Raw genomic sequence first — 13284 nt, forward strand, 5'->3', positions numbered from 1 at the left:
ATTGCTCCCATTGCCCCCATTACCCCCATTGCCCCCATTGCCCCCCATTGCCCCCATTGCCCCCATTGCCCCCATTGCCCCATTGCCCCCATTGTCCCCCATTGCCCCCATTGCCCCCATTGCCCCCATTCCCCCATTGCCCCCATTGCCCCCATTGTCCCCCATTGCCCCCATTCCCCCCATTGCCCCCATTGTCCCCCATTCCCCCCATTGCCCCCATTGCCCCCATTCCCCCCATTGCCCCATTGCCCCCCTTGTCCCCCATTGCCCCCATTCCCCCCATTGCCCCATTGCCCCCCTTGCCCCCGCGCACCTGCACGGTGTCCACGGGGCAGGGGGTGAAGGCCGTGTGGGGCAGGGTGTGGGGCGGCCCCAGGAGGCTGCGGGTGCCGGGGGGCCCCCCCTCGCCCTGATGCGCTTTGATGGGCTCCAGGCGCAGGCGCAGGCGCGGGAGCAGGGCCTGGGCCACGGGCGAGTACCCGGGGGGGGGCAGGAACTGGAACTGCCCATGGCGGCCCCCCAGCACCAGCCGCAGCCTGGGGCAGAGACACAGGCACCTCTAGGGACCTATAGACACCTATAGAGACCTCTAGGGGCCTATAGAGACCCTGTAGAGACCTATAGAGACCTATAGAGATCCTATGGAGACCGATATAGACCCTATAGAGATCCTATGGAGACCTATAGAGACCTATAGAGACCCTATGGAGACCGATATAGACCCTATAGAGATCCTATAGACACCTATAGACCTATAGAGACCTATAGAGACCGAGACCGATATAGACCCTATAGAGATCCTATAAACACCTATAGAGACCTATAGAGACCCTACAGACACCTATAGAGACCTATAGAGACCCTATGGAGACCGATATAGATCCTATAGAGATCCTATAGACAGCTATAGAGACATATAGAGACCCTACAGAGACCTATAGAGACCCTATAGACACCTATAGAGACCCTACAGAGACCTATAGAGACCCTATAGAGACCCTATGGAGACCTATAGAGACCCTATAGAGACCTACAAGGACCCTATAGACACCTATAGAGACCCTATAGAGACCCTACAGAGACCCTATAGATGCATATAGAGACTCCACACACATCAATAGAGGTCCTAGAGACACCTACAGAGACCCATATAGACCCGACGGACACCCATATAGACCCTACACAGACTCTATAGACACCTATAGCCACCTATAGAGACCCATACAGACCCTACAGACCCCCATATAGACCCTACACAGACCCATATAGACCCTATAGACCCTCATATAGACCCTACACAGACCCTACAGACACCTATAGAGACCAATATAGACCTTATAGACACCTATAGACACCCATACAGACCCTACACAGACGCTATAGCCACCTATAGAGACCCATATAGACCCAATAGACACCTATAGCCACCTCAGAGACTCATATAGACACCTGTAGAGACCCATATAGACCCTATAGACACCCATACAGACCCAATAGACACCTATAGCCACCTCAGAGACTCATATAGACACCTGTAGAGACCCATATAGACCCTATAGACACCCATACAGACCCAATAGACAGCCATAGCCACCTAAGAGACTCATATAGACACCTGTAGAGACCCATATAGACCCTATAGACACCCATACAGACCCAATAGACAGCCATAGCCACCTAAGAGACTCATATAGACACCTGTAGAGACCCATATAGACCCTATAGACACCCATACAGACCCAATAGACACCTATAGGCACCTATAGAGGCTCATATAGACACCTATAGAGACCCATATAGACCCTGTAGAGGCCCATATAGCCACCTACAGAGACCCATATAGACCCTATAGAGGCCCATATAGTCCTCTATAGAGACCCATATAGCCACCTATAGAAACCCATATAGACCCTATGGAGGCCCATATAGCCACTTATGGAGACCCATATAGACCCTATAGAGACCCATATAGACCCTATAGAGGCCCATATAGCCACCTATAGAGGCCCATATAGCCACCTATAGAAACCCATATAGACCCTATAGAGACCCATATAGCCACCTATAGAGGCCCATATAGACCCTATAGAGACCCATATAGCCACCTATAGAGGCCCATATAGACCCTATAAAGACCCATATAGTCACCTATAGAGACCCATATAGACCCTAAAGAGACCCATATAGACCCTATAGAGACCCATATAGCCACCTATAGAGGCCCATATAGACCCTATAGAGACCCATTTAGCCACCTATAGAGACCCATATAGACCCTATAGAGACCCATATAGACCCTCTAGAGACCCATATAGCCACCTATAGAGGCCCATATAGACCCTATAGAGACCCATATAGACCCTATGGAGGCCCATATAGCCACGTATAGAGACCCATAGAGACCCTATAGAGACCCATAGAGACCCTATAGAGGTCATAGAGACCCTATAGAGACCATATAGACCCTATAGAGACCCATAGAGACCCTACAGAGACCCATAGAGACCCTATAGAGACCCATATAGACCCTATAGAGACCCATAGAGACCCTATAGAGGCCCATATAGACCCTATAGAGACCCATATAGCCACGTATAGAGACCCATAGAGACCCTATAGAGACCCATAGAGACCCCATAGAGGTCATAGAGACCCTATAGAGACCATATAGACCCTATAGAGACCCATATAGACCCTATGGAGGCCCATATAGCCACGTATAGAGACCCATAGAGACCCTATAGAGGTCATAGAGACCCTATAGAGACCCATAGAGACCCTATAGAGACCCATAGAGACCCTACAGAGACCCATAGAGACCCTATAGAGACCCATATAGACCCTATAGAGACACATAGAGACCCTATAGAGACCCATAGAGACCCATAGAGACCCCATAGAGACCCTATAGAGGTCATAGAGACCCTATAGAGACCATAGAGACCCTATAGAGACCCATAGAGACCCTATAGAGACCCATAGAGACCCTACAGAGACCCATAGAGACCCTATAGAGACCCATAGAGACCCTATAGAGACCCATAGAGATCCCATAGAGACCCCATAGAGACCCTATAGAGGTCATAGAGACCCTATAGAGACCATAGAGACCCTATAGAGACCCATAGAGACCCATAGAGACCCTATAGAGACCCATAGAGACCCTACAGAGACCCATAGAGACCCATAGAGACCCTATAGAGACCCATAGAGACCCTATAGAGACCCATAGAGACCCTACAGAGACCCATAGAGACCCTATAGAGACCCATAGAGACCCTACAGAGACCCATAGAGACCCTATAGAGACCCATAGAGACCCTACAGAGACCCATAGAGACCCATAGAGACCCATAGAGACCCTCTGGAGACCCCGCTCACCGCACCCCCGCCGAGAAGCTGACGACGGGCGAGTAGAGCACGTCCAGGTTGAAGGCCTCGAAGACGCCCTGGACCGGGGCCCCGTTGAGGCGGAACGAGGCGCTCGGCACCCCCAGGTCCAGGCAGCAGCTGACGACGTCCCCCGCGGCCAGAGCGCGGCGCTGTGGGGCCTCCACGGCCCGAGGGACCCCCCCTGCAAGGGGGCAGGTGTGGGGTGGGGATGGGGATGGGATGGGATGGGGATGGGGATGGGATGGGGATGGGGATGGGATGGGGATGGGGATGGGGATGGGATGGGGATGGGGATGGGATGGGGATGGGGATGGGATGGGGATGGGATGGGGATGGGGATGGGGATGGGGATGGGATGGGGATGGGGATGGGATGGGGATGGGGATGGGATGGGGATGGGGATGGGATGGGATGGGATGGGGATGGGGATGGGATGGGGATGGGGATGGGATGGGGATGGGGATGGGATGGGGATGGGGATGGGGATGGGATGGGGATGGGGATGGGATGGGGATGGGGATGGGATGGGGATGGGGATGGGATGGGATGGGATGGGGATGGGGATGGGATGGGGATGGGGATGGGATGGGGATGGGATGGGGATGGGATGGGGATGGGGATGGGGATGGGATGGGGATGGGATGGGGATGGGGATGGGGATGGGGATGGGATGGGGATGGGGATGGGGATGGGATGGGATGGGGATGGGGATGGGATGGGGATGGGATGGGGATGGGATGGGGATGGGATGGGGATGGGGATGGGATGGGGATGGGATGGGATGGGATGGGATGGGATGGGGATGGGATGGGGATGGGGATGGGATGGGGATGGGATGGGGATGGGATGGGGATGCGGATGGGGATGGGGATGGGATGGGGATGGGGATGGGATGGGGATGGGGATGGGATGGGATGGGATGGGGATGGGGATGGGATGGGATGGGGATGGGATGGGCTGGGGATGGGATGGGGATGGGGATGGGGATGGGATGGGATGGGGATGGGATGGGATGGGGATGGGGATGGGGATGGGGATGGGGATGGGGATGGGATGGAGATGGGGATGGGGATGGGATGGGGATGGGATGGGGATGGGGATGGGATGGGGATGGGGATGGGATGGGATGGGATGGGGATGGGGATGGGGATGGGATGGGGATGGGGATGGGATGGGGATGGGATGGGGATGGGGATGGGGATGGGGATGGGATGGGGATGGGATGGGGATGGGGATGGGATGGGGATGGGGATGGGATGGGATGGGATGGGGATGGGGATGGGGATGGGATGGGGCTGGGGATGGGATGGGATGGGGATGGGGATGGGGATGGGGATGGGATGGGGATGGGATGGGGATGGGGATGGGGATGGGATGGGATGGGGATGGGATGGGATGGGGATGGGGATGGGGATGGGGATGGGGATGGGGATGGGGATGGGATGGGGATGGGGATGGGGATGGGATGGGGATGGGATGGGGATGGGGATGGGATGGGGATGGGGATGGGATGGGATGGGATGGGGATGGGGATGGGGATGGGATGGGGATGGGGATGGGATGGGGATGGGGATGGGGATGGGGATGGGATGGGGATGGGATGGGGATGGGGATGGGGATGGGATGGGATGGGGATGGGATGGGATGGGGATGGGGATGGGGATGGGGATGGGATGGGGATGGGATGGGGATGGGGATGGGGATGGGATGGGATGGGGATGGGATGGGATGGGGATGGGATGGGGATGGGGATGGGATGGGGATGGGATGGGGATGGGGATGGGGATGGGATGGGATGGGGATGGGATGGGATGGGGATGGGGATGGGATGGGATGGGGATGGGATGGGATGGGGATGGGATGGGGATGGGGATGGGGATGGGGATGGGATGGGGATGGGATGGGGATGGGGATGGGATGGGGATGGGATGGGATGGGGATGGGGATGGGGATGGGATGGGGATGGGATGGGGATGGGGATGGGGATGGGGATGGGATGGGGATGGGATGGGGATGGGATGGGGATGGGATGGGGATGGGGATGGGATGGGATGGGATGGGGATGGGGATGGGGATGGGATGGGGATGGGATGGGGATGGGATGGGGATGGGATGGGGATGGGATGGGGATGGGATGGGGATGGGGATGGGGATGGGATGGGGATGGGATGGGATGGGGATGGGGATGGGATGGGGATGGGGATGGGGATGGGATGGGGATGGGATGGGGATGGGGCTGGGGATGGGATGGGGATGGGGATGGGGATGGGGATGGGATGGGGATGGGATGGGGATGGGGATGGGGATGGGATGGGATGGGGATGGGATGGGATGGGGATGGGGATGGGGATGGGGATGGGATGGGGATGGGATGGGGATGGGGATGGGGATGGGATGGGATGGGGATGGGATGGGATGGGGATGGGATGGGGATGGGGATGGGATGGGGATGGGATGGGGATGGGGATGGGGATGGGATGGGATGGGGATGGGATGGGATGGGGATGGGGATGGGATGGGATGGGGATGGGATGGGATGGGGATGGGATGGGGATGGGGATGGGGATGGGGATGGGATGGGGATGGGATGGGGATGGGGATGGGATGGGGATGGGATGGGGATGGGGATGGGATGGGATGGGGATGGGATGGGGATGGGATGGGGATGGGATGGGGATGGGATGGGGATGGGATGGGGATGGGGATGGGGATGGGATGGGGATGGGATGGGATGGGGATGGGGATGGGATGGGGATGGGGATGGGGATGGGATGGGGATGGGGATGGGGATGGGATGGGATGGGGATGGGGATGGGATGGGGATGGGATGGGGATGGGATGGGGATGGGGATGGGGATGGGGATGGGGCTGGGGATGGGATGGGGATGGGGCTGGGGATGGGGATGGGGATGGGGCTGGGGATGGGATGGGGATGGGGATGGGGATGGGATGGGGATGGGATGGGATGGGGATGGGGATGGGATGGGGATGGGGATGGGGATGGGATGGGGATGGGGATGGGGATGGGATGGGGATGGGATGGGGCTGGGGATGGGGATGGGATGGGGATGGGATGGGGATGGGGATGGGGATGGGGATGGGATGGGGATGGGATGGGGATGGGATGGGGATGGGGATGGGGATGGGGATGGGGCTGGGGATGGGATGGGGATGGGGATGGGGATGGGATGGGGATGGGATGGGGATGGGATGGGGCGGGGATGGGGATGGGGATGGGATGGGGATGGGGATGGGATGGGGATGGGGATGGGATGGGGATGGGGATGGGATGGGGATGGGATGGGGATGGGATGGGGCGGGGATGGGGATGGGGATGGGATGGGGCTGGGGATGGGGATGGGATGGGCTGGGGCTGGGGATGGGGCTGGGGCTGGGGCTGCCGGCGCGGCTCCCGGTACCTGTCCACAGGTGGAGGCCGTCGTAGGCGAAGGAGCTGAGGTCGTCGCCGGCGCCGTGGGTGCTGGCGGGCCCGGGGCTGTGGGTGCCGAGCGCGGCCCAGCCCACGCGCAGGACGGTGGCGGCGGCGCCGCGGAAGGGCTCCAGCGCCTCCACGGCCAGCTCGAAGTACCAGCGGCGGAACTGCGTGCTGCCCGCGTGCGTGCCCACAAAGAGCGTGGGCCGGATGCTGCGGGGACACCCACCCCCGGCGACATTGTGGCACCCAGGGGTGCCTAGGGGTGCCTAGGGGGATCTATGGGGATCTATGGAGATCTAGGGGTGCCTAGGGGGATCTATGGGGATCTAGGGGTGCCTAGGGGGATCTATGGAGATCTAGGGGTGCCTAGGGGGATCTATGGGGATCTATGGGTGCCTAGGGGTGCCTAGGGGGATCTATGGGTGCCTAGGGGGATCTATGGGTGCCTATGGAGATCTATGGGTGCCTAGGGGTGCCTAGGGGGATCTATGGGGATCTATGGGTGCCTAGGGGGATCTATGGAGATCTATGGGTGCCTAGGGGTGCCTAGGGGGATCTATGGGGATCTAGGGGTGCCTAGGGGTGCCTAGGGGGATCTATGGGTGCCTAGGGGTGCCTAGGGGTGCCTATGGGGATCTATGGATGCCTATGGGGATCTATGGGTGCCTAGGGGGATCTATGGGTGCCTAGGGGTGCCTATGGGGATCTATGGGTGCCTAGGGGTGCCTAGGGGGATCTATGGATGCCTATGGGGATCTATGGGTGCCTAGGGGTGCCTAGGGGGATCTATGGGGATCTATGGGTGCCTAGGGGGATCTATGGGTGCCTATGGGGATCTATGGGTGCCTAGGGGTGCCTATGGGGATCTATGGAGATCTATGGGTGCCTAGGGGGATCTATGGGGATCTATGGGTGCCTATGGGGATCTATGGGTGCCTAGGGGTGCCTAGGGGGATCTATGGAGATCTATGGGTGCCTAGGGGGATCTATGGGGATCTATGGAGATCTATGGGTGCCTAGGGGGATCTATGGGGATCTATGGGTGCCTAGGGGGATCTATGGAGATCTATGGGTGCCTAGGGGGATCTATGGGTGCCTATGGGGATCTATGGGTGCCTAGGGGTGCCTATGGGGATCTATGGATGCCTATGGGGATCTATGGGTGCCTAGGGGTGCCTAGGGGGATCTATGGAGATCTATGGGTGCCTAGGGGGATCTATGGGTGCCTATGGGGATCTATGGGTGCCTATGGGGATCTATGGGTGCCTATGGGGATCTATGGGTGCCTAGGGGGATCTATGGGTGCCTAGGGGTGCCTATGGGGATCTATGGGTGCCTAGGGGTGCCTATGGGTGCCTATGGGGATCTATGGGGATCTATGGGCATCTATGGAGATCTATGGGCACCTATGGAGATCTATGGAGATCTATGGGCACCTATGGAGACCTATGGAGATCTATGGGCACCTATGGAAACCTATGGAGATCTATGGGCACCTATGGACACCTATGGAGATCTATGGGCACCTATGGACACCTATGGAGATCTATGGGCACCTATGGGGATCTATGGGGATCTATGGAAATCTATGGGGATCTATGGGCACCTATGGGGATCTATGGGGATCTATGGACACCTATGGGCACCTATGGGCACCTATGGAGATCTATGGGCACCTATGGGGATCTATGGGCACCTATGGGCACCTATGGGCACCTATGGAGATCTATGGGCACCTATGGGGATCTATGGGCACCTATGGAGACCTATGGGGATCTATGGGCACCTATGGAGATCTATGGGCACCTATGGAGACCTATGGGGATCTATGGGCACCTATGGAGATCTATGGGCACCTAGGGGCACCTATGGAGACCTATGGAGACCTATGGGCACCTATGGAGATCTATGGGCACCCTTGGGCACCTATGGAGATCTATGGGCACCTAGGGGCACCTATGGACACCTATGGAGACCTATGGAGATCTATGGGCACCTAGGGGCACCTATGGACACCTATGGAGACCTATGGAGATCTATGGGCACCTAGGGGCACCTATGGAGACCTACGGGCACCTATGGGCACCTATGGAGACCTATGGGCACCCTTGGGCACCTATGGAGATCTATGGGCACCCTTGGGCACCTATGGAGATCTATGGGCACCTAGGGGCACCTATGGACACCTATGGAGACCTATGGAGACCTATGGACACCTATGGACACCTATGGGCACCTAGGGGCACCTATGGGCACCTAGGGACACCTATGGGCACCTAGGGACACCTATGGACACCTATGGACACCTATGGACACCTATGGAGACCTATGGGCACCTAGGGGCACCTATGGGCACCTAGGGACACCTATGGACACCTATGGACACCTATGGAGACCTATGGGCACCTATGGACACCTATGGACACCTATGGAGACCTATGGGCACCTAGGGGCACCTATGGGCACCTAGGGACACCTATGGACACCTATGGACACCTATGGAGACCTATGGAGATCTATGGGCACCTAGGGGCACCTATGGAGACCTATGGACACCTATGGGCACCTATGGAGATCTAGGGGCACCTAGGGGCACCTATGGACACCTATGGGCACCTATGGAGATCTAGGGGCACCTAGGGGCACCTATGGGTACCTATGGACACCTAGGGGCACCTATGGAGATCTATGGACACCTAGGGGCACCTATGGACACCTATGGGCACCTATGGGGATCTATGAGCACCTATGGGCACCTATGGGCACCTATGGAGATCTATGGAGACCTATGGGCACCTATGGGCACCCATGGATACCTATGGACATCTACTGGCACCTATGGACATCTATGGATACCTATAGAGACCTATGGACACCTATGAACACCAATGGGCATCTATGGATATCTATGGATACCTATAGAGACCTATGGGCACCTATGGGCGCCTATGGACATCTATAGGTACCTATGGACACCTATGGGCACCTATGGATACCTACAGAGACCTAAGGACACCTACGGAGCCATACAGACACTATGGGCACATCCAGGGACCTATAGAGACCTCGGGACCTCTACAGACACCCTGACACCCACAGACAGAGCCCCACAGGCACCCGTAGACACCCATAGACACCAATAGCACCCATAGACCCCAAAGACAGACACCTATAGGCACCCATTGCGCCCCATAGCCCCCATAGCCCCCATAGCCCCCATAGCCCCATAGCCCCCATAGCCCCATAGCCCCCATAGCCCCCATAGCCCCCATAGCCCCATAGCCCCCATAGCCCCCATAGCCCCCATAGCCCCCATAGCCCCATAGGCCCCATATCCCCCATATCCCCCATAACCCATAGCCCCCATAGCCCCATAGCCCCCATAGCCCCATACCCCATAGCCCCCATAGCCCCCATAGCCCCCATAGCCCCATAGCCCCCATAGCCCCCATAGCCCCCATAGCCCCCATAGCCCCATAGCCCCATAGCCCCATAGCCCCATAGCCCCCATAGCCCCCATAGCCCCATAGCCCCCATAGCCCCCATAGCCCCCATAGCCCCATAGCCCCCATAGCCCCCATAGCCCCCATAGCCCCCATAGCCCCATAGGCCCCATATCCCCCATATCCCCCATAACCCATAGCCCCCATAGCCCCATAGCCCCCATAGCCCCCATAGCCCCCATAGCCCCCATAGCCCCATAGCCCCCATAGCCCCCATAGCCCCCATAGCCCCCATAGCCCCCATAGCCCCATAGGCCCCATATCCCCCATATCCCCCATAACCCATAGCCCCCATAGCCCCCATAGCCCCCATAGCCCCCATAGCCCCCATAGCCCCCATAGCCCCATAGCCCCCATAGCCCCCATAGCCCCCATAGCCCCCATAGCCCCATAGCCCCATAGCCCCCATAGCCCCCATAGCCCCCATAGCCCCCATAGCCCCATAGCCCCCATAGCCCCCATAGCCCCATATCCCCCATACCCCATATCCCCCATACCCCATAGCCCCATAGCCCCCATAGCCCCATAGCCCCATATCCCCCATACCCCATATCCCCCATACCCCATAGCCCCATAGCCCCCATAGCCCCCATAGCCCCCATAGCCCCATATCCCCCATACCCCATATCCCCCATACCCCATAGCCCCCATAGCCCCCATAGCCCCCATAGCCCCCATAGCCCCCATAGCCCCATATCCCCCATACCCCATATCCCCCATACCCCATAGCCCCATAGCCCCATAGCCCCCATAGCCCCCATAGCCCCCATAGCCCCCATAGCCCCCATAGCCCCCATAGCCCCACAGGCGCCCCCACCTGGTGACCCGGTCCACGAGCGCCGTCTGCAGGAGCAGGTCCCGGCGCGGGAGCAGGTTCTCGGTGATGAGGTTCTGGTTGGAGCGCACGGCGACGGCGTTGCAGACACAGAGCGAGCAGAGCACGTCCAGCACCTGCGGAGGACACGCGGGGGTTAACACGGGAGGACACGGGAGGACACGCGGGTGTTAACATGGGAGAACATGGGAGGACACGCGGGTGACACGGGAGGACACGCGGGTGTTAACATGGGAGAACATGAGAGGACACGCGGGTGACACGGGAGGACACACGGGTGTTAACATGGGAGAACATGGGAGGACACGCGGGTGACACGGGAGGACACGCGGGTGACACGGGAGGACACGCGGGTGTTAACATGGGAGAACATGGGAGGACACGCGGGTGACACGGGAGGACACGCGGGTGACACGGGAGGACACGCGGGTGACACGGGAGGACACGCGGGTGTTAACATGGGAGAACATGGGAGGACACGCGGGTGTCACGGGAGGACACGTGTGTGTTAACATGGGAGAACATGGGAGGACACGCGGGTGACACGGGAGAACATGCGGGGGTTAACACGGGAGGACACGCGGGTGACACGGGAGAACATGGGAGGACACGCGGGTGACACGGGAGGACACGCGGGTGTTAACATGGGAGAACATGGGAGGACACGCGGGTGACACAGGAGGACACGCGGGTGACACGGGAGGACACGCGTGTGTTAACATGGGAGAACATGGGAGGACACACGGGTGTCACGGGAGGACACGCGGGTGTTAACATGGGAGAACATGGGAGGACACGCGGGTGACACGGGAGGACACGCGGGTGTTAACATGGGAGAACATGGGAGGACACGCGGGTGACACAGGAGGACACGCGGGTGACACGGGAGGACACGCGGGTGTTAACATGGGAGAACATGGGAGGACACGCGGGTGACACGGGAGGACACACGGGTGTTAACATGGGAGAACATGGGAGGACACGCGGGTGTCACGGGAGGACACGCGGGTGTTAACATGGGAGAACATGGGAGGACACGCGGGTGACACGGGAGGACACGCGGGTGTTAACATGGGAGAACATGGGAGGACACGCGGGGGTTAACACGGGAGGACACGCGGGTGACACGGGAGAACATGGGATAACAAGCGTGTTAACATGGGAGAACACGCGTGTAACGTGGGAAAACATGGGAGAACACGCATTTTAACATGGGAGAACATGTGTGTTAACATGGGAGATCACACGTGTAATATGGGAGAACATGGGAGAACATGGGAGAACACGCATGTAACATGGGAGAACACACGTGTAACGAGGGAGAACACGCGCGTAAGATGGGATACCATGGGAGAACACGCATGTAACATGGGAGAACACACGTGTAACATGGGAGAACATGTGTGTTAACATGGGAGAACACGCGTGTAACATGGGAGAACATAGGAGAACAAGCGTGTAACATGGGAGAACACGTGTGTAACATGGGAGAACATATGTGTTAACATGGGATAACACACGTGTAACATGGGAGAACACGCGTGTAACATGGGAGAACACATGTGTAACATGGGAGAACATGGGAGAACACGGGAGAACACACGTGTTAACGTGGGAGAACATGGGAAAACACGCATGTTAATACTGGAGAACACGCGTGTAACATGGGACACAGCACGCCCAGCCCCTGCTGGCACAGGACAACACGCGGGTAACATGGGAGAAGAGGTGTGTCAATGGGCAGGAGCACGCTCCCACACGCTCCGACACGCTCGGACACGCTCTGACACGCTCGGACACGCTGGGACACGCTGGGACACGCTCTGACACGCTCCGACACGCTCTGACACGCTCTGACACGCTCTGACACGCTCGGACACGCTCTGACACGCTCGGACACGCTCTGACACGCTCGGACACGCTCTGACACGCTGGGACACGCTGGGACCCGCTGGGACACGCTCGGACACGCTCCGACACGCTCTGACACGCTCGGACACGCTCGGACACGCTCGGACACGCTCTGACACGCTCGGACACGCTCTGACACGCTGGGACCCGCTGGGACACGCTCCGACACGCTCTGACACTCTGGGACACGCTCTGACACGCTCTGA

The 13284-nt window shown here is 58.5% G+C and overlaps 1 protein-coding gene across 1 annotated transcript in view; it reads right to left on the minus strand.

Annotated features, from left to right (window-relative positions):
- Positions 1-13284, minus strand: part of LOC308230981 (ryanodine receptor 1-like) — a gene marked incomplete at both ends in the record, with an annotated part of 146196 nt that overhangs the window by 109859 nt on the left and 23053 nt on the right. Inside the window, 4 exon segments of the mRNA XM_080636060.1 lie at positions 314-536; positions 3382-3574; positions 6813-7039; positions 11150-11283. Of these exon segments, the coding sequence (XP_080492186.1) occupies positions 314-536; positions 3382-3574; positions 6813-7039; positions 11150-11283 (777 nt within the window).

The sequence above is a fragment of the Psittacula echo genome (genome assembly GCF_963264785.1).
Source record: "Psittacula echo genome assembly, chromosome: 29".
Classification (NCBI taxonomy): Eukaryota; Metazoa; Chordata; class Aves; order Psittaciformes; family Psittacidae; genus Psittacula; species Psittacula echo.